General features: G+C 40.4%; 3 protein-coding genes across 8 annotated transcripts; 1 reads left to right on the top strand and 2 right to left on the bottom strand.

Moving 5' to 3' along the window:
* Positions 1–530: 530 nt before the first annotated feature.
* On the top strand, positions 531–12334 carry xgb (x globin). The gene is made up of 5 exons (XM_064928342.1): positions 531–691; positions 6885–6992; positions 9152–9272; positions 9376–9456; positions 12046–12334. The coding sequence occupies exons 1-5, from the start codon at positions 531–533 to the stop codon at positions 12151–12153; spliced, it is 579 nt and encodes a 192-aa protein (XP_064784414.1). The 3' UTR covers positions 12154–12334.
* Positions 12335–12340: 6 nt separating this feature from the next.
* LOC135508269 (signal recognition particle 14 kDa protein-like) lies at positions 12341–15211 on the bottom strand. Its single transcript, XM_064928343.1, has 5 exons — positions 15100–15211; positions 14613–14685; positions 14175–14287; positions 13808–13840; positions 12341–13631 (listed from the first exon to the last, which is right to left on the bottom strand). Exons 1-5 carry the CDS (start codon positions 15121–15123, stop codon positions 13542–13544), a joined length of 333 nt encoding a protein of 110 aa, XP_064784415.1. The 5' UTR covers positions 15124–15211; the 3' UTR covers positions 12341–13541.
* A 3031-nt stretch (positions 15212–18242) lies between these two features.
* LOC135508267 (5'-3' exonuclease PLD4-like) lies at positions 18243–22431 on the bottom strand. Of its 6 annotated transcripts, none has more exons than XM_064928336.1 (11): positions 22367–22431; positions 22212–22290; positions 21927–22096; positions 21591–21774; positions 21373–21493; positions 21142–21269; positions 20849–21049; positions 20495–20634; positions 19086–19251; positions 18895–18991; positions 18243–18761 (listed from the first exon to the last, which is right to left on the bottom strand). In XM_064928336.1, exons 1-11 carry the CDS (start codon positions 22387–22389, stop codon positions 18556–18558), a joined length of 1515 nt encoding a protein of 504 aa, XP_064784408.1. In that variant the 5' UTR covers positions 22390–22431; the 3' UTR covers positions 18243–18555. The 6 variants fall into 6 exon arrangements, with proteins under 6 accessions (XP_064784408.1, XP_064784410.1, XP_064784409.1 ...); XM_064928338.1 differs by having other exon boundaries at positions 22218–22290; XM_064928337.1 differs by having other exon boundaries at positions 22212–22287; positions 22367–22429.
* Between the last annotated feature and the right edge of the window lie 89 nt (positions 22432–22520).

The raw sequence follows: 22520 nt of genomic DNA, 5'->3' as shown, positions 1-22520 counted from the left end.
GGTGATGATCGATTCAACTACCTGATCGAGTCAACCAATCAGCAATCCCTTGGTTGGTTGAATTGAATGTTATAATAGCAAGTACCTGGCTGCCCTGAGGATGTAAAGACTCCCAGTTGGTGCAAACACAAGGTTGTAGTCTATTTATTGGACATTGGGACTGAAATATGATATACATATTATAAAACTTCATTTTGATGCCATTGTTTAATCATCTCTCCACATGGTTTTAATGGTCATTCACCTACATGGAAAATAGGTTAGATCTAGATGCATAGCCTACTACAGTAGGCCTGGGCAGCAATGCACTTTTAGCAATTGTTCTAGGAAAGAAATGGTTCCCCGCCCCTCAAGGTTACAGAGGATTAACTCTTATGACGCGCTCAGGCGTTCTGGATGTCACTGAATCCCATTCATGCCTGAATGTACATGTACAGCCGCGCAAGAGGCTGAACCATATCCCAGGTGCGCAGACGTTTCTTTCCGTGTGTTTGAACTACTTTTTAGTCAATTTTGCTGTAGCAAGAACAATGGGCTGCGCAATATCAGGTCTGGCACCGAAAACAGCTGGAGAATCTAAGACGGAGGATTCTGTTGCGCATCTCAGCAAGGAGCAGATTGAGATGATCAAAGAGTCGTGGAAAGTTATCCAGGAGGACATTGCAAAAGTTGGAATTATTATGTTTGTCAGGTGAGATGTTCTGATTCATTTTGTTTTAGTTATTTGTAAGCAAGATACATTTTTGCTTTATTAGACTGAATATTTTCATAAATATTTATGGTACCTCTCATAGAAAGGCAAAACATTATCTTCAACACTATTGCTCTCGACTTAAAATAACAGCGCTATTAAATTTCAGATATGATTGAATGAGTTGCGTAGACCAAAGACAGTTGATGACCACAGGGACTGCATGATGACTGACTTATAATAATGAATGACACGACTACAAACCAAAAAATGTACCAACAACTTCACATTATTCAAACTGTTATTACACAGTAGTTTGTCTTTTTGTAATTATATCTGCAACACATGTGACTGGAAACGGGATCAAATTGTAGGATCAACACATTATTATACATAATATAACAATTAAATGAGAACTGGCCCCCATCATCCTAATAAAATGTTGGCCCTCCGTGTGCTGCCTTATACAAAAAGCTCTCAAAACATTTTTAGGGAGAGACATTTAGTCCACAACCGAGAGGGCTCTTGGGGCTCAATGATTGAGTGTGACTGTGACATGGTGCTTACATCATGGTGTAAGTGACTGTTACATGGTGCTTACATCATCTTACATCATGTCTCAATATTACATGATAAATATACAGCACCAGGCCTATTGACAAACGAAGACATTCGCAGCAAAGAAAATACATATCAACAAACCCAATAGCCACCCTTTGAAATGTAATAGTTTGCAGAGTGAAACAAACAGATTGAACAGTTTATGCAGTCCTTGTTTGGTGCTAATGTAGTCTGACATTATGGCTGTTGATGGAGAGAGGGAGAGGGAGACCACCAGGCACAGCACAGAAGATGGCTCTAAGCCCAATCAGGGCAATATAGTGCCTTCAAAAAGTACTCACAACCTTCCACTTTTTCCACATTTTGTTGTTACAGTCAATTTAAGATGGATTAAATTTAGTTTTGTGTAGCCTTGTGTTCCAGTACAGCACCAACACCTAGGTAACATGGAAGTGGAATTTTGTTTTTACAAATTAATAAAAAATTAAAAGCTGAAATGTCTGAAGTCAATAAGTATTCAACCCCTTTGTTATGTTAAGGCAAACCTAAATAAGTTCAGCAGTAAATATGTGCCTAGCAAGTCACGTAGGTTTCATGGACTCACTCTGTGTGCAATAATAGTGTTTAACTTGATTTTTGAATGACTACCTCATTCTACTGCAAAAGAATGTACTTTTGTACAAAAGAATGTACAAAAGAATGTCCTTAATAAAAAGTGTTTTGTTTGGGGCAAATCCAACACATCACGAAGTACCACTCTTCCTATTTTTAATCATGGTGGTGGCTGCATCATGTTATGCGTATGCTTGTAATTTTTGGGGATAAACAGAATAGAGCTAAGCACAGTCAAAGTCCTATAGGAAAATCTGGTTCAGTCAGCTTTCCACCAGACACTGGGAGAGGAATTCACCTTTCAGTGGGACAATAACCTAAAACACAAGGCTAAATGTTCGCTGGAGTTGCTTACCAGGAAGACAGTGAATTTACCTGAGTGGCAGTTTTGACTTAAATCTATTTTAAAATCTATGGCAAGACCTGAAAAGGGTTGTCTAGCAATGATCAACAACCAATTTGACAGCTTGAAGAATTTTGATAAGAATAATGTACAAATGTTGCACAATCCTTAGAGACTTACCCAGAAAGACAAAGCTGTAATCGTTGCCAAAGGTGCTTCTACAAAGTATTGACTCAGGGGTGTGAATACTTGTATAAATGAGAGATTTCTGTATTTCGTTTTCAATAAATGTGAAAGAAATTCTAAAAACATGTTTTCACTTCATTATGGGGTATTGTGTGTAAATGGGTAAGAGGAAAAAAATTTTTTAATCCATTTTGGATTCAGGCTGTAACACAATATAATGTGGAACAAGGGGTATGCATACTTTCTGAAGGCAATGTATGTGAGAATGCTGTTCATTGACTACAGCTCAGTGCTCAACACCTTAGTGCCCTGACTGCCCTCCAAGCTCTGCAACTGTATCCTGGACTTCCTGACGGGCCGCCCCCAGGTGGTGAGGGTAGGCAACAACACATCCGCCACGCTGACCCTCAATCAGGGGTGCGTGCCAAGTCCCCTCCTGTACTCCCTGTTCACCTACGACTGCGTGGCCGCGGACGACTCCAACGCCATCATTAAGTTTGGTGACGACACGACTGTGGTAGGCCTGATCACAGACGATGATGAGACCACCCACAGTGAGGAGGTCAGAGACCTGGCAGTGTGGTGCCAGGAGAACAACCTCAACATCAGCAAGACAAAGGAGCTGATTGTGGACTACAGGAAACGGAGGGCCCATCACTCCCTCATTCACATCGACGGGGTTGTAGTAGAGCGGGTCGAGAGCTTCAAGGTCCTCGGTGTCCACATCACTAAGGATCTATCATGGTCCACACACACCAACACAGTGGTGAAGTGGGCACGACAAAACCTCTTCCTTCTCAGGAGGCTGAAAAGATTTAGCATGGGCCCTCAGATCCTCAAAAGGTTCTACAGATGCACCATTGAGAGCATCTTGATTGTCTGCATCGTTACTTGGAATGGCAAATCCTTGGAATCTGTCCTCAAGGCACTACAGAGGGTAGTGGATACGGCCCACTACATCACTGGGGCTGAGCTCCCTGCCAACCGGGGCCTCTATACCATATGTTGCTGCTACTGTTTTATCTATCCTGTTGCCTAGTCACTTTATTCCTAGTTATACAGAGGGTAGTGGATACGGCCCACTACATCACTGGGGCAAAGTATGCATACCCCCTACCTCAATTACCTCATAACCCTGCACATGGACTTAGTACTGGTACCCCTTGTATATATCCAAGTTATCGTTACTCATTGTGTATTTATTATTACGTGTTATTAGTTCTATTATTTCTCTATTTTCTTTCTCTTTGCATGGTTGGGAAGGGCCCGTAAGTAAGCATTTATTTCACTGTTAGTCTCGGTCCTGCAACAATAGGGCTCATCTAGAAATCTACTTATCTTGATATCCATCTCACCTAGTAACAGAATTATAATATAATGTATTCAGGTCTACATTCAGTGTGAAGTTGTTTTTGTTTATTTTCTTTTGCATTATTACTTTTCTTCTCTGTCATTAATTATATTATTTTAAGGTTCTAGTAATTTTGACATAATTCCATATAATGAATGTGTCATTTTAAGTGCCCTGAAGCATGTCTCTTGTATCATCAGCCAAAATTCAGAAAATAATTTATTCTTAATGCTAGGAAAACATAGCAACCATTCGGAGACCCATTTTGAAATCACCTCTCACACACCTCTTCTCTGCTCCTATTCATCTGTCTTTCATGGGCCTTGTGTTTATCACAGTGGCAATTGGCTGTGATACAACTGTGAGTGTGAATATAACAAGGTTATTTTCTCTCTTACACAGAGGCAGTAAGAGGTGGAAATTGAAGTGTATGTGCAAAGCTCTTATACCCCACTTCATAACATGATGGACCAGGGGGATGGGGGAAAACACAAACATGGGAAGGGGAGGAGATAATTAGCAATATAAAGGAAAGATATTCATGCATGGATCCTATAGATTCTACAGAGCTTTAATGGTATGTACCATATATAGTGATGTATGCATTATGGAACCCACAGCAGGGCATTGGGTTTAGTGATTACATGACTATTTTAGGAAGTACCAATTGGAGGTTTACTTAGTAGAAATGCAAAGATCATGGTACAGCGATATAGACACTCAATCATCATGTTACTTTTTAATGGCACGTTTACAAACATATATTTTGATCAAAATAATCGAAAGTTGTGTCTCATTATGATAGATGGTGAAATAAGTATAGCCAGTTACATTGTAATGGCCTAGCAGATAATAAGAAAAGACAATCAGTATTTACCTGGCGAAAAGAGAAGGAATATAATATCTATTGTTTACAGGAAACCCATTCAACAGTTTTAGATGAAGATTTGTGGAAAAAGAACTGGGGGGGCGAAATATATTTCTCCCAGGGGCAAAGACATTTCTCCCAGGGAAAATAAGTATTTGGTCAATAACAAAAGTTTATCTCAATACTTTGTTATATACCCTTTGTTGGCAATGACAGAGGTCTAACGTTTTCTGTAAGTCTTCACAAGGTTTTCTGTGTTTATAGAAAGTTAGCAAAAATAGATAAGATCGTGCGACCATGGAAAGGAAAATACCTGTCTATTTGTGGAAAAATCACCCTGATTAACTCCTCAGTTATATCACAGTTGACCTATTTGCTTATGGTTTTGCCTACACCTAGTGACCTGCTTTTTAAATTATATGAACAAAAATATTCAATTTTATTTGGAACGGCAAGCCAGATAAAATTAAAAGGGCCTATTTATATAACGAATATGAATTTCATGGGCAGAAATTATTAAATATTAAAGCATTAGACCTAAAGGCATCAGTCATACAAAAGTTATACTTAAAACCAAACTGGTTCTCTAGTCAATTGGTAGGAATGTCTCATCCTATATTCAGGAAGGGCCTTTTCCCTTTATTCAGATTACACCTGCTCACTTTCGGTTGTTTGAAAAGGAAATCATCTCCAAAATATCTTTATTTTTTAAACAAGCCTTAGAAAGTTGGTTGCAATTTCAGTTTAATCCACCTGAAAGGATGGAAAAAATAGTACAACAAATATTGTGGTTAAATTCAAATATACTAATTGATTTAAAAAAACTGTATTTATCGAAGAAATTTTCAAAAAAGGTATAATTTTAGTGAATGATATCATAAATAGGACTTGTGGAATTATGTCACAAATGCAGCTAACACAGACATATGGAAATGTCTGCTCTACCCAAAATTACAACCAATTAATTGCAGCATTACCACAAAAGGCAAGTAGAAGGGGAAAAAGTAAGGAACTTGTATGTCGGCCCTGTATTAAAGAACATAAATGGTTAAAGAAAAGTGTGATAAATAAAAACATATACCAATTTCATTTAAGGACCAAAGAAATGACTTATACTTATTTTCCACCATAATTTGCAAATAAATTAATTAAAAATCCTACAATGTGATTTTCTGGAGAAAAAAAAATTCTCATTTTGTCTGTCATAGTTGAAGTGTACCTATGATGAATGTTACAGGCCTCTCTCATCTTTCTAAGTGGGAGAACTTGCACAATTGGTGGCTGACTAAATACTTTTTTGCCCCACTGTATGTCTATATAGGTATGTGTATGTATATATGTGTATATGTATCCATGCGTGTATGGATATATATATTTACCCCAAAAATATGGGGGATTGGAAATGATGCAGACAATTACATTGGAAGCAACATTCTTTCCGCAATATTAAGCTGATCCTCCCTCTAGAAAAATAATAATAATAATAATAAAACATTTAAAAAGATAGACACCTCTGCTGGAATAGCTACCTGATAGGACTGCAGCATTAATTAAATATATTGGTAAACTGGAGCTGGAGGTGATTGAGGTAGAGGATGTGAGGAGGAGTGATGGGGCACACATACACATACATACCTATGCGCACACACAAACACAAAAACACACACATTCTGTGCCGGCACTGTATCTGCGCTTATTGTGGTCTTTTGGAACTTATGTACCATTTGACTCTAATATGAATGGGTCTGAGAAGGCAGGGGAACTCATTACAGCTCTGTAAGGGGAGAAGGAGAGAAGGCTCTACTGGTCACCCCTGACACTGAGTGGTTTGATGCTGTGTGTGAGTGCAGCCCGTAGTAGACCTGGAGTCCAGCAGGGAAGGACTGATGATGAGAGCGCAGCCAGGACTGAGAACTGCAAGGGGCTCAGTGTTACAATCAGATCTAATGGAGAAGTTCTTAAAATCACTGCGTGGCTCAGATGGGATGACTTGTAATGCCACCTTGAATACAGATATTTACAAGGATAGAGACAGGCAAGGCTTAACCAAATCACAAATCATGATTCAATACTTGCATTATAAAAAAACATACATAATTACTTTCAACACCTTATTTACAGCCTTGCTTGAACTCTGTTATGTAGTCAGAGGCAGAAGTTGGAGGATGGAGGGATGTTTTTTATGAGGGAATGAATATGTCAGTTTGGTTTAAGGCAGGCTTTATGAAGCTGGCTCTTGGAGGCTCACGAATGTCTGTTGTCTTGGTAACAGTTTGTTTGAGACCCATCCAGAATGCAAAGATGTATTCTTCCTCTTCCGAGACGTGGAGGACCTTGACAGGTTACGGACCAGCCGGGAGCTGAGGGCACACGGCCTACGGTCAGTCGCCACACTACACTGATTATTTTTCTGTCAATTTTGCATTGTTATCAATGTGAGGTTCAATGTGAGGTTCCTCTTTCATCCAGCTCTCCATTCAGCACTCTGTTGAAGCCTCTACACTGCACAACTCTCAAGTTCCATACACTACAGCCGTTGTGGTAAAATCTCACAATGGAGCATCACTGATTTTATTGAAACAAAGGAATTTATGACATACTGTACAATTTAAGTTTCCTATTTCAAAGATCGGTCAACACTGTTTGTGTCCCTATATGAGATGTAAAAACGACAGTAACATGAGAACAAACTACAATGAACATCACATAATCATAATAGTGTTAATGTCAATGGGAGCCTTTTTCTAGCTGAGACTGAAGAGCTGTCATATCCCATCTCTGGCTGGCTATTATCACACACTGCTGCCAGTGAAGAACACTCTTATCCTCCATATGCAGTTCTCCAATGGTGTGTTTACTCCATTCTGTTGTGTCACTGGGTATGCTGAGCCTCTTTGTTTCTCTCACCATGAAAGGCCAATAAACCTATTTACGCCTGAGGTCTCCACTTACAGTTTCTCTCAATCGCGTACAAGCAATTTTGGTATCTGTGTTGAAACGTACCAACAGCAGAACAGAAATGATCAAATGCTCAAATACATTTACAGAACTTCTGATCTTTTTCTTACCTTAGTAAGTGACTTGCATCAGACCACCTTTTGCAAAACTTTAAATACAACTGTCATCAGTGAATACAAAATTCTGTTCACAAAATATAACACATTGTTTTCATCAGAAGACAAATGTGTGCAACTGTGTTCTCTGTTTCGGGTAATCAATAAATACTACTGTACAGAATTCTATATCACCCCATCAGTGTCATACCATGTACAATATAAGGAGAGATCTTGGGTCGTTACATGTAATTTCAGCAAGCCATAACACCCACCATCTCAGATCGTTCTGAAATACTTTCTGTTGTTAGAAACAGATAAGATTAGCATTCCTGCAACATTATTGATCTAATTCATTGCACCCAAATTGGCCAATCCCACCCCAACATTGAGTATACAGTATCAGGTCTCTATGTCTGACAAGTAGAATGGAGCTGCAGCTCGAAGTATTGTTTCTTCATCCTATGCAATCTATTCTTAACGAAGTTGTTGATGTTTTTTTTCCACTGTTCAGAGAAATAAGTTATTGAATTTGTGTCCCATCCTACATCCTGATATTTGACCACTAGATGGTACTGTTCCTGATGTTAGAGGATTTTTTTAAGAACCCCCCAAATTGCAAAATTACATATTGGTTTCCTTACCCTGTAAGCAGTTTCTGTACAAGGTATGACAGCAAACCATGCTTTGGTTTTGTTTATCTTGCCACTGTTTCAAATACAAACTTTTTAGCATTTGTGCCACAAATCCAATGCAAGTCAATGGTACCTATATTAGCATTTTCACACTTCATATCCAAGTCATCCTAAAGTATCTAAAAATGCATTGTGTAACTTAATGATGTTACTTATAGATGATTTGAATATGAAGAGCAAAAAATGCTAATATAGCTACTGTTGACTTGTATTGGATATAGTTTTGAGGAATGTATTTATGTTCTGAGAAAGCAACTACATTTTAAAAACAAATTTACTGTTTGCAAAAAGCCACAGAGTTATGTGTCTTGTGAACTCTGTCTTCTGAACTCAACAACATTGTTCCAAAAAAACAATCTAAATCTAAGGTATGGAGGCTGCAATGGCATTACAGGAGAAGGCCAAGTGGCCCACAAACCACTCACACGGACATTAGTACAAATGTCCTCACCGGCGGACAGGCTAAGAGGGAGCGCACCCATTTAACCTTGTGCGTATTTATCATTCTGCATAAAACTCCCTAAATGAAATCAAATCAAATTGTATTTGTCACATGTGCCGAATACAACAGGTGTAGACCTTACAGTGAAATGCTCTTTAATGTAAAATACAGGCCTGTAGGCAACAATTAAACCATGTTCAGCGTTCAGTGTTGTAGAACAATTGTTGAGAGGATAAAAGAGGACAAAATAAATTGGACTGCTGTATGATCAGTGATGGTCCAAGGTATGCCTGTATGCTTGTCAGTCAGGCTGTCTTTCATAACCAAGCCTGTCTTCCTGTTCTCTCAGAGTGATGTCCTTTATTGAGAAGAGTGTGGCCAGACTGGAACAGCTAGAGAGACTGGGGGTTCTGGTTGTGGAGCTGGGGAGGAGCCACTACCGCTACAACGCCCCACCCAAATACTACAGCGTAAGACACACACACTGACAATGCATGTTAAGCTAAGTTACAGTTTGCATTTCTATAGATATTGATATAGATCATTTCCTGTTCTGATGTGATTTCTTTCCAGTATGTAGGAGCAGAATTCATCTGTGCTGTCCAGCCCATTCTCAAAGAGAGATGGACCCCTGAGCTTGAGAAGGCGTGGAAGGTACACAATTCAATCTTTTTCGGCAACTTTGATTTAATGCGTGAGTGTCAATCATGAGAATTACGTCTGAAACCAATTCTTGTCCAAGAGGTCCCTTGGCTTTCTGCAGTGCCAGAGTTTTCCACATCCAATGACACATGTCAAGATGGAAATGGTCATCAGTGGGAGAGAGGTGACTGACATGAAAATTAAAATGAACCAGAAATGACCATATTGAGAATGGCATGGCTCTGTCACATGATGGCTACTACAATATCTTTTACATGTTAGCATCATGTGTGGTAACCCTACTTGACATACTTTGCAAAGTATTACTACACTCATCAATTGAAATAACAGTTTCAGTAAAATGTAAAACTGCCGCTCACATAGATTTAACTGTGTGTTAGTGTGTATTATGTAAATAGTGTGTTTTAGACAGTCACTGTGTTTTTTAAATTGGTTTTCTGCACCACAGGACTCTGGTAAATCAGGGCAAGTTTTACTGAGTGCACTATCCAAGTTAAATATACTGAAGAAAAATCTAAACGCAAAATGCCACAATTTCAAAGATTTTAAGGAAATTTGTCAATTTAAATAAATAAATTAGGCCCTAATCTATGGATTTCACATGACTCTACAGGAGTGTAGCCATGGGTTGGCCTTGGAGGGCATAGGCCTGCCCACTTGGCAGTTAGGCCCACTCACTGGGCAGCCAGGTCCAGCCAATTAGAATGAGTTTTCCCCCACAAAATGGCTTTATTACAGACAGAAATATTCCTCACCAATTGCACGCTCACTCAAAACTTGAGACAAGTTTGTCATTGTGTTGTGTTACAAAACTGCACATTTTAAAGAGGCCTTTCATTGTCACCAGCAAAAGGTGCACCTGTGTAACGATCATCCTGTTTAATCAGCTTTTTGATATGCCACACCTGTCAGATGGATGGATTATCTTGGCAAAGGAGAAACGCTCACTAACAGGGATGTAAACAAATTTGCGCACAAAATTTGAGAGAAATAAGCTTTTTGTGCGTATAGATTTCTTTTATTTTTTTCAGCTCATGAAACATGGGACAAACACTTTACATGTTGCTTTTATACTTTTGTTTAGTGTAAATTAGATGAAATGAGTGGAAGCTCTGTAGTTTACCATTAATGTTCCAATGAAACTGTCCATATTGGCCTCTAGTGTATTCATGGAGAACTACCCTTATAACTCCAACCTTATTCCTGGGATCAGCTCCTGTGCCTAGGATAAACTACTGGCCCTACTCATTTATGTGGAGTGAGCAGTATTTCCTGACGAGGAACATTCCAGGCTCTACTTATTTCCTAGTATAATGCATTCCTGCACTCCCCTAAACCTAGACTGTTAATACATTGTACTTACAGCTGTAGTGCCAACCAAACACTAGACTATTAATACATTGTATTTACAGCTGTACCGCCTACCCTAACTATAGTGATGTAGCCTACTTAGACCAGTAGTGCTAACACTAACCTGGTACTAAACTCATCAAAAAAAGAAACGTCCTCTCACTGTCAACTGCATTTGTTTTCAGCAAACGTAACGTGTAAATATTTGTATGAACATAAGATTCAACAACTGACACATAAACTGAACAAGTTCCACAGACATGTGACTAACAGAAATTGAATAAGGTGTCCCTGAACAAAGGAGGGGTCAAAATCAAAAGTAACCGTCTGTATCTGGTGTGGCCACCAGCTGCATTAAGTACTGCAGTGCATCTCCTCCTCATGGACTGCACCAGATCTGCAGTGAGATGTTACCCCACTCTTCCACCAAGGCACCTGCAAGTTCCCAGACATTTCTGGGGGAAATGGCCCTAGCTCTCACCCTCCAATCCAACAGGTCCCAGACGTGCTCAATGGGATTGAGATCCGGGCTCTTCGCTGGCCATGGCAGAACACTGACATTCCTGCCTTGCAGGAAATCACACACAGAACGAGCAGTATGGCTGGTGGCATTGTCATGCTGGAGGGTCATGTCAGGATGAGCCTGCAGGAAGGAGGATGTCTTCCCTGTAACACGTTGAGATTGCCTGCAATGATAACAAGCTCAGTCCGATGATGCGGTGACACACCGCCCCAGACCACGACGAACCCTCCACCTCCAAATCGATCCCGTTCCAGAGTACAGGCCTCAGTGTAGCGCTCATTCCTTCAATGATTAACCCGAATCCAACCATCACCCCCGGTGAGACAAAACCACAACTTGTCAGTGAAGAGCACTTTTTGCCAGTCCTGTCTGGTCCAGCGACAGTGGATTTGTGCCCTTAGGCGGCATTGTTGCCAGTGATGTCTGGTGAGGACCTGCCTTACAACAGGCCTGCAAGCGCTCAGTCCAGCTTCTCACGGCCTATTGCAGACAGTCAGAGCACTGATAGAGGGATTGTGCGTTCCTACTGTAACTTAATTTTACAATGAAGATGTGTGAATTTAATTGGATTTTTACAAATGATCTTTGAAAGACAAGGTCCTAAAAAATTTACCTTTCTTTTACTGAGTTGACAGACACACAAACCTTGGTTATAATTCAACATTACAGGTGTCCTCATAATTCCCTGTTTTGTGTTTCTGAACCAGACCCTTTTCCTGTACCTAACCAGGCTTATGAACCAAGGCTACCAGGAGGAGAGGAACAGACGTCACCAGGTGGGAGCCTCCCCCAAGGAGAGGAACACTGCCTTATAAGAGACCTGGCTGGCCCCAACTCAAGAGATGGTTGAACATGCAGACATGTTGCTGAACTGTGTATATAGTGTATTTATTACTTAGTGACCATTTTCTACTTTGCTCATGTTATCAGCCTACAATGTAAAGTCAAACTGTCCATTCCTTATTTTATTTCAAATCTATTTCAGTCTTTAGATCAACAAACCACTGCCATATTGTCATTTATTTTGAAGAAAAGAAAAACAGATCAATTTACAGTAACATCAGCTGTATTTCTCAACAATGACATTCTGATACAGTAACAAATGGCAGATGAATGTCAAAAACAGCAGCTCTGCATTTGTCTGTCACATTCACTGGACAGTAATTATAATCCTTACAGAGCATTTCCATGGTTAGGTGTACACCCAGTAAGGTGTAGTGATAGTGTTTGATGTGGTTAAAAACAAGTTTCTCTCTGTATCCATAAATCAAATATGCTTTTCAGCTGCCAGTAAATATACTAAATCATTAAGTTTCAAAATACTTTCCCCTTAATCAATATTCCATCATGACACATCCAGCCCACAAATTAGATGATGAAACACAGGAAACAGCACATTTCTAAGTTTCAAAGCGGCCTTGTGTCAGCTAACTTTGGGACCCTTCCTCTACAGCTTGCCTTACAGATGAATTTACTGGACAGATACATGACTGTTGAAAAAAATAATTGGACCAATAAGGAACTCAACCACTTAATAATTTTGTCTTAAGAAATACCAACAAAAAACAAACTCAGGATCTCACTTTCCATCATTAAAATAATATCAATTTGAATAGCAAGAAAAAGCATTCGGCCCCAACCATAACAAATGTATATGGCATCTTCACTCATAGTATACAGTAATAATCTATCCACAAATGGTTAAGACAAGGTCCAATTGGAAAGTAAATCAGAACTTTAGTGAAAATGTAATCAAATTGGCAAGCAAGCCAAACTGATGGGTAATTCAAACATAAATAGACAGGGCCTAGTAGTTCAAATTAAAACGATTTGAAAGGCAATTTATCAACGTGCTCCATCCTTTCAGTGACTCCATAAATGAATGCAGCTCTGTGTAACTTTGATCCACACCATAGATGGGGGGGCATCAAAAGGCAGCCCACTTGTAGTATCCTCTGAGTGTTAAACATCCTCTGCTCTCCCTTCCTCCCTATATAGACCGATGCCATTCACTGGCCAGGGATGAGACATTGCTGTGACAACAATGGCATGATGTCAAAGCTGTCCCCAAGTGGAGGATGGTGGGCCTCAGGGAACATATCAGAGAAGGTAGGATGGAGGTAGAGATGATAGTTGGAGCACCTTGGAGGTGGTACAGGCCAGTGTGGATTCCCCCAGTACGCTATGACAGTACGTCTGTTGCTCATTGGGTGGCTTTGGTTTTCTTGCTTTTGCTTTTCTTGTCTTTCTTCTTGAGCCCATCCATGTGAGCTCTCAGGAGGTTAGAGTATGCCTGGCAAGTTGAGAAGGAGAGCAGACGTTTAGAGACATTTGTCAAGAGGAGAGTATTTAAGTGATTTGCATAATACCCTTTAAACATTATACATCTAAACAAACAATACAATGTGCATTCAGTGCTCCAATGACCCATTTGTTAGAAAAACCAAACCTCAATGTCCGAGTACCTACCATCTGGAACTTGATTACTTCTTTGCTACTAACCTGGAAATACAAGGAAACCCCTGATTAGCACATCAATATAATAATGTTTTAGTTAATTCCTTTATGGATTTTTTCAACATAGATAGCTACTCTGAGGAAAAATGTACCTTGTCTATGCCTGTGATGTGGATATCCCACCTAGCTATCTGAAGATGAACGCACTAACTAAGTCACTCAGGATAAGAGCATCTGTTAAATGGCTAAAATGTTAGAGCAATGGACAACCTTTGATTACTAAATAGAGACGGACTAATTGCATGACTAGGAAATAGTTGTATTGTAATGCAGAAAACATCATCAACAACTTCATTGCCACATGATGCTGTAGATTTACCACTGTGCTGATTTTCTTCTTGCCATCTGACGCTCTGAGTAGACACTTGTTGTCTGCTGGTTCATAATTCACTGGGTGACCTTTTCTGGGGACTGGTTTGGTTCTCCCATCATCTGTAAGGTTAGTGACAACATTACAGCCGGGCTCTCCAACACTGTTCCTGGAGAGCTACAATCCTGTAGATTTTTTTTCTCCAACCCTAATCTAGCACATCTGATTCTAATAATTAGCTGGTTGATAACCTGAATCAGGTTAGTTACAACGGGGGTTGGAGTGAACACATACAGGAGGTTAACTCTCCAGGAACAGGGTTGGAGAACACTGCATTACAGGTAATCAGAAATCTAAAAACAGGACATACACCGACTTTAACATATCCTTAAGGAGAGAACACCCAGTAGCCATCAAATAAGTAGGTTGACAAATGTGAGAACTTACACTTCTTTAACGTGATGGCAACACTGCCTGATGTCCTGCATTTCTGGAACAGCCGTGTCAGCTCCGTCAAAAACTACAAGGAAAATAATCCGACTGAGGTTTGTAGATAAAAGGATAAAAATGTGGTAGCCATCTGGCAAATGAGCGAGCTAGCTAGCCAACATGTCTCCGTTTGTGTAGTTCATAGATTTAAAAAATCTAGGTCGTATAGCTAACGTCGTCTTGTTAGTTACTTCTAAAGTGTTAGAAAAATATCCATCTATAAATATGCTATCACGCGGACCACAGAAGCAATTCAAACGAATAACGTTAGTTAGCAAATGCTAGCCGAATGTGCCTAGCTATCTAGCTAACGTTACTGGGTATGGTTAGCGAACAGGCAGCAGTGATTGATGCCAATGCACAATACCTAGCAAATTAAACCAGTCCTCTAATAATGTCAATTTGTAAGATATATTACATTAGCCGATAGGGTTTTCTAACTTACCGAGTCGTTTTCAAGTAGTACCATGATGTTCACTGCAATTATTCAGCTTGCTGGCTAGCCCGTCAAAAGCACACGTAGCTACTACAACATGAAACGCCGCCCCGTGACCTTTCAACTTGCAAAGTACAGCACTTCTTCTTCGATGAGGTTTAACGGCCGTTGGCATCCAATAAATGTTGCATTACCACCACCTACCAGACTGGAGTATAACTCCCTTATACTTTGCTTGAAAAAATAAATAAACACATATTCTAAATATCGTTCCATCCCTGCAGTAGAGGTGATAACCATTGCTATAAATGCAGAAAATCCATTCTTACTGAAACATGCATACCTTGTTGGGCTATCCCTCTGTACTGGTACAGATCTACTACGGACATCACTCCTCTAAGGATCCCTCCCCTTGACACATCTTCCTTTACGTTCTTCACTGTCTAAGCATATGACAACTTCTGCATACACTAACCTTGAAAAACTCAACCTGACTCTCCCACCGGACATTTCTGAACCCTAGCCCCATGGGCACCCCTACAATTAACCTCTACTTTCCTCAATGCTACACATTTCTTTGTCTCATGCCCTTCTGCACACTTCTCATACCTAGGAACCTCCCGCCTACACACTGCTGTCACATGCCCATAAGCTTGACACCTGTAAAAACAATGTATTTGGCATAAAAGCTTGGATAACTTATACATCCTAACATCACTCAAAGTAAACACAGAATATTCTTCTTCTAATTCTTCTTCTTCTATGATATCATGGCAGTCTGTAAATGGACTTTTAAAGTGCATGCCACCACCTACTTGGCTGGAATGTAAGATCAATCATGATCTACCCATGATCTATCTTAGATCATGATCTAAGATCAATCATGATCTTCTGAACTACCATGAAAATAAAATTCAACCTTCCTGGCCTGGCCCCAGCCAGGCCAGGAAAGGCATTGAAGTGCAACACTGCAAAGTTTGCAGTTCTTCCATTTCAACAGTAACATCTGTTACCGCCAATATCTCTTTTGCCGTCTCCACAATAACCTTCAACCTGGCATTTCTGCTTTCTTCAACCTGAGTCGTATTGATTACCTTACCAATAATTACCTTACCAATAAAATCTAAAAAGTCAACTTTATTCATTATCAAAGTGTCCTTTGACACCAGACATTCATGAGCACAATATTTCTACAGGTTCATGAGCACACTTACTACAGGTACATCCATGTCAGATCCATCAGTCAAAGTAGGTCCACTTACTACAGGTACATCGATGTCATATCCATCAGTCTGACAGTAGGTCCACTTACTACAGGTGCATCCATGTCAGATCCATCAGTCTCACAGTAGGTCCACTTACTACAGGTACATCCATGTCAGATCCATCAGTCTGAAAGTAGGTCCACTTACTACAGGTACATCCATGTCAGATCCATCAGTCTGACAGTAGGTCCACTTACTACAGGTGCATCCATGTCAGATCCATCAGTCTGACAGTAGGTCCACTTACTACAGGTACATCCATGTCAGATCCATCAGTCTGACAGTAGGTCCACTTACTACAGGTGCATCCATGTCAGATCCATCAGTCTGACAGTAGGTCCACTTACTACAGGTACATCCATGTCAGATCCATCAGTCTGACAGTAGGTCCACTTACTACAGGTACATCCATGTCAGATCCATCAGTCTGACAGTAGGTCCACTTACTACAGGTACATCCATGTCAGATCCATCAGTCTGACAGTAGGTCCACTTACTACAGGTACATCCATGTCAGATCCATCAGTCTGACAGTAGGTCCACTTACTACAGGTACATCCATGTCAGATCCATCAGTCTGACAGTAGGTCCACTTACTACAGGTACATCCATGTCAGATCCATCAGTCTGACAGTAGGTCCACTTACTACAGGTACATCCATGTCAGATCCATCAGTCTGACAGTAGGTCCACTTACTACAGGTACATCCATGTCAGATCCATCAGTCTGAAAGTAGGTCCACTTACTACAGGTACATCCATGTCAGATCCATCAGTCTGACAGTAGGTTCACTTACTACAGGTACATCCATGTCAGATCCATCAGTCTGACGGTAGGTCCACTTACCACTTACTACCCGGCATCCACCAAATGCTGCACTGTATTCTCCCCCACAATTACTGTACTTAACCTTCACATTGCTTCCACATTCACCATAATCATGTGCCCCTCCACACATCTTTTCTTTCCTTTACACTGAGCAGCTACATGTCCTATTCTTTGGCATTTAAAACATTGCAGTGCATATGTGACATATCCTCCAACATTGAAACTGAGGAGTCCTATCTGTACTTTTCCCAGCAAGACTTTCTCAAATCTCAGCATCACTGATAACCTTTCACTTTGACCCTCTTTCCTACTGATCAACCTTTTGGCCTCCATCACTCTGCCTCCCTTCACATTATCTTTAACATCATCTGTGAACATAGATATCGGGACATGACTCCCCTCAATCTAGCACCCGGGACATGGCTTTTAATCTTCTTCCCATTAAGCGTTTCCATTTGAAGAATCTTGAGCCTGGCTACCACATAATATTAACAATCTAACATTTCAAATAAATCAAGCTAATTTCACTTTTCTCTACAGCATTAGTTAGTCAGATAAGTGATGCCCTGCGGGCTAATCAAACACTATCACCACTTTCCCCTCCACACATCATTACTCTTGCTTCCTACCTTGGCCCTCTTAATGCTTTCTTTACAAGACACCCCAATTCTTTCTGTTTCATGACCTCTCTTCTTCCTGTCTTTCCACTACTGACCATTCCGGTCCTTGACCCTCATCCTCACCATCAGAACTGACACCCATATTGTTCGCATTCCAGCCTTTTCTCCATTTCCTCCATTTTGTCCACACTACTCGCAGCCATTTCCGATCAATGAAACTTCCTCATCGGTTTTGTCCTTAATCCAATGTCTTACGACGATGTCCTAATGTTACAGTATCCACGCTGAATATTTACATTACTACCATCGAATGTAGAGAAAATCAAACAAACACTTGAATAGACGAGACCGAGACCTGTCTTTTTCTGCTTTTATTTTAAATGAATTATCTTGTATAATAAAGCATTTTGTTGCAAAAATAATGAGCAATCAAGTATATATCATGAAATAGTATTTATTTGCTTGCAAAAGGTATTAAGGTACATTTTCCTCCAACGTACCCTAATAGACAGTGAAATATTAAACATTCAACATGACATTTTCACTTGGGAAAAAAGGTAACTAGTACAAACAAATAATGAAGCAAATGATGAGTGTTCAGTTGCAACGTTCCTCATAGACAACAACAAAAAAGCAGTCCAACAGGCTTACTGTTATCTCCCTAAGTCATAACTGCCATAACTGAATACTTTGGGGACTTTTCTAAAGTAAACGTTGTTATAAATGAGTGTACGGATGGTAAGTAGAGCGTCTATCCTTTTGAGAGGGCACAGTCAGGGTGATGACCCAAGTCAGCGAGACATACAGTAAACTGAGACTGCCAGTCCCTTTCAAATACTGCCCTGAGCTGCCCCTGCAGAGCCTGGGTCCTCCAGGCCCAGTGTGGTGCGTGCTGGGAAACCACCAGCCCCACTCCAGCTGTAGCGTTGAAGTAGTCAGCTGACCAGTTAGATGTCCCTGAGGGGCAGAAGGATTTGGAATTCAAGTTATTCATTACCTGTAATGCTTTCATGAAGACAACTGTGTCTGTTCACATCAAAGTATTACAATATTCAACTATTTTCTGTTGATACAGCTGTCTATCCCTTACCAATATATGCCACTCTATCAGTGACCATGTATTTATTATGGTTTACTCTAGAGTGGGGTATCTCTGACTGGTTCCCTACTGGCACAATGGACAGTTTCTGAAAAAGAGGACGATCTGGCATTACAGTACAGAAAAGAAGACCATCACATTGGTTGAATAATAATACCAGTGGGCTATGTGTGTCTTCCTACCACTTGAATGCTGATACGCTGGGCAGGGTAATTCAGGGAGGCTAGAGACTGAAGAAAAGGAAGCATGGCTGGATCAGAATCCCGCCCACAGCTCACCAGCAGACGAACCTTAACATTCCGCTCAAAAGCAGCCCTCTTTAATGCATCATCAATGGCTGGCCAGTACCTAAAGGATGAGTTAAAGAGGTACGCTACCAGTCAAACGTTTTAGAACACCTACTCATTCAAGGGTTCTTCTTTATTTTTACTATTTTCTACTTTGTAGAATAATAGTGAAGACATCAAAACTATGAACTAGCACATATGGAATCCAGCATTACATCACTTTCTTTCTTGGTCAAATAGCCCTTATACAGCCTGGAGGAGTGTTGGGTCATTGTCCTGTTGAAAAACAAATGATAGTCCCACTAAGCCCAAACCAGATGGGATGGCGTATCGCTGCAGAATGCTCTGGTAGCCATGCTGGTTAAGTGTGCCTTGAATTCTAAATAAATCACAGACAGTGTCACCAACAAAGCACCCCCTTATCATAACACCTCCTCCTCCATGCTTTACAGTGGGAACCACACATGAAAAGATCATCCGTTCACCCACACCACATCTCACAAAGACATGGCGGTTGGAACCAAAAATCTCCAATTTGGACTCCAGACCAAAGGACACATTTCCACTGGTCTAATGTCCATTGCTTGTGTTTGTTGGTCCAAGCAAGTCTCTTCTTATTATTGGTGTCCATTAGTAGTTGTTTCTTTGCAGCAATTTGACTATGAAGGCCTGATTCACACAGTATCCTCTGAACATTTGATGTTGAGATGTGTCTGTTACATGAACTCTGTGAAGCATTTATTTGGGCTGCAATTTCTGAGGCTGGTAACTCTAATGACCTTATCCTGTAACTCTGGGTCTTCCTTTCTTGTGGCGGTCCTCATGAGAGCCAGTTTCATCACAGCACTTGATGGTTTTTGCAACTGCACTTGAAGCAACTTTCAAAGTTCTTAAAATTTTCCGTATTGACTGACTAATGAAGGACTGTCGTTTCTCTTTGCTTATTTGAGCTGTTCTTGCCATAATATGGACTTGGTCTTTTACCAAATAGGGCTATCTTCTGTATACCCCACTACCTTGTCACAACACAACCGATTGGTTGTGTAGAGATAATGCAAAGAGTGTGCAAAGCTATCATCAATGCAAAGGGTGGCTTTGAAAAAACTCAAATATATGTTATTTCATAGTTTTGATGTCTTAGAAAATATTACAAATATAGAAAACCTTTGAATAAGTAGGTGTTCTAAAACATTTGACCGGTAGTGTATACTCAATTAGTCTTTCAATATTACAAGAAGTCAAAGTAAGTAAAACTCAATGGTGGATTGAAAAAGGCTATGAGTCTGGTAGGACAGTATGTTAACCTTGGAGGGTGTATGAAGCGTGTGGTGGGGAAATACTCCATGACTGCCACATCAATGTAGTGCTGCGCCCCTGAGATCACTGAGAGGATAGAATCAAGGTCCTGCGTCCGAGAGGCGGGGCAGAAAGTGGGAGGAGAGGCCTGGGAGTATAGACATCACATTGCAAGGAAGAGAGGGCTGTAATGAGTAGAACTGTGATGAGATGGTCATTAGATGAGAAAAAAATATCCAGTCAATGTGTTATGACAATAGACACACTCTTTAATTCTCTCAGGTTTTATTCAGATGCTAATAGTTTTATGGTTCGGGGCACTCTGAAAGCAGTGAATGGGAAGTGAAACAGAAAGGACTCACTGTGATGTAGATTTTGCTTGAAACATTATCAGTCTTCAGCAGCATGGGGTGCTCTTTGTTGATGGCAGTGTCATACTTGGAGGGCCAAGGGTTTGGGATGGAGCTGTTGCGATGACCCATCACCCAGTATGACTCAAAGATCTTATGGAGGTCCTCAGCCAGACGGGAGCAGTTATAGATCACCACTCCCAGTTCCTTTACCTAAGGTGATAGTGCATTGTGACCCGTCATGTAGGTGCAAAACGAGTGAGATTATTTAAGGTAGTTCTATTATATCATCACTAGACCTTTACCTGTGTAAGAGACCTCCAATCCATGTTGGCACTTCCCAGGAAAATGTGTTTCCTATCAACAATCCAGAACTTGCTGTGGAGTACACCCCCAGTCAAACGCCCAAAGGGAACTTTTCTTACTTGGACTCCTACAGTATAGATAACCAAGGAGAGAAGATTAGAGGATAAAACATACAGTAGGATAATATACTGTGTACGAAACATTAACAACACCTTCCTAATATTTCAGACCTTTCTGTCTCAGAAAATGAAGATCTGTGGAGTTTGTCAGCACAGAGGGAATACTTGTCACAACTCTCACTGACACATTTCTGGAAGGCAAAGCTCCAAACTGCTCCAGTATGTTCTTTCCCTGTTGATAACAGTAGATAAAGTGCAGGCAAATTCACAGGGATGACTAGTTGACAGCGGTTGTCAAACGTATTTTAAATGTCTTTTTTTAAACTCACAGGCAAGTCAGTGGAAGAGTTGATATTGATGTCATCACCGGTAAGAGTCCAGTAGAAGGAAGCCACATCGACTTGGTAGGTTGCCATGGACAGGAGATCTCTCCAGGCTTTGTCCACTGGGGTCCCAAAGGTTGCATTGTCGTCATATTTCATATACAGGGGAATGCTCTCTACAAGGATTATACTGAGAAATTCACAACAGGACCTGTTAAATGTCTAGTCTTTGGGGAGGATTACAGACTGGAGACAACAAAACTTAATTTGACTGTTTTATATTGTTAATTCTATGTATTTAAGTATTAAAGCAAAAACGTATACTATGTATACGACGCTCACCGGCTTTGCTCATCAGAAATGTTATTTTGATCAGTGTTTGTTTCTTGGAAGATCTTGTAGTTTTGGAAATGGTCTTCTGTGCTCTTCTCATACATAGAAAAGGAGAGCAGTGCCCCGAATGCAGTCAAACATCCCACTGCCACAGCAATTGAAACAAGCCGTTTGGATCCCTGGAACATGAACACAGCCATGTGATCAATATAACTGTGAACAGAAGTTCGAACAGACTTCAGTTGTGCCAACATAGATGGGAATCTACTGAAAAGTCTGACAAGCAATTCTTACCCTTACGTTGGGAACATCGCTATCATGTAAAGTATTGTAAGGAGAGGACATCTCTGGCATGGATGTTCCTGATGTTCTGCTGAAATCCAGACCTAAAATGTTATTGGTCATACATATCATTTTAAACATACATTTAACATACAAAAACAACTTACGGAAACAGAGTAAAGCGGCTCATCTTCTGCAAGTGATTTGTCGTTACAATAGCCTTCCTCCAAGTCCTCAGAAATTGATATGAAACTAGGTATGACATTTACTGTCCACCGGAAAATACACGGTTCCTGTTTTTTCTTTCATTTCCCTTTTTTG

Source organism: Oncorhynchus masou, chromosome 21, assembly GCF_036934945.1.
Source record: "Oncorhynchus masou masou isolate Uvic2021 chromosome 21, UVic_Omas_1.1, whole genome shotgun sequence".
Classification (NCBI taxonomy): domain Eukaryota; kingdom Metazoa; phylum Chordata; class Actinopteri; order Salmoniformes; family Salmonidae; genus Oncorhynchus; species Oncorhynchus masou.
This window is presented reverse-complemented; position numbering and strand designations above follow the sequence as displayed.

Coding starts and splice junctions, on each gene's coding strand:
- LOC135508269 (XM_064928343.1), bottom strand. CDS start 15,123: ATGGTACTACTTGAAAACGACTCG. Junction 14,686..15,099: donor TACTACTTGAAAACGACTCG/GTAAGTTAGAAA, acceptor TTTTCCTTGTAG/TTTTTGACGGAGCTGACACG. Junction 13,841..14,174: donor AGAAGAAAATCAGCACAGTG/GTAAATCTACAG, acceptor TTGTATTTCCAG/GTTAGTAGCAAAGAAGTAAT.
- xgb (XM_064928342.1), top strand. CDS start 531: ATGGGCTGCGCAATATCAGGTCTGGCACCGAAAACAGCTGGAGAATCT. Junction 6,993..9,151: donor CTGAGGGCACACGGCCTACG/GTCAGTCGCCAC, acceptor CTGTTCTCTCAG/AGTGATGTCCTTTATTGAGA. Junction 9,457..12,045: donor AGCTTGAGAAGGCGTGGAAG/GTACACAATTCA, acceptor TTTCTGAACCAG/ACCCTTTTCCTGTACCTAAC.
- LOC135508267 (XM_064928336.1), bottom strand. CDS start 22,389: ATGAGCCGCTTTACTCTGTTTCC. Junction 22,291..22,366: donor AGCCGCTTTACTCTGTTTCC/GTAAGTTGTTTT, acceptor TCTGGATTTCAG/CAGAACATCAGGAACATCCA. Junction 21,494..21,590: donor ACTCTTCCACTGACTTGCCT/GTGAGTTTAAAA, acceptor TGTTATCAACAG/GGAAAGAACATACTGGAGCA.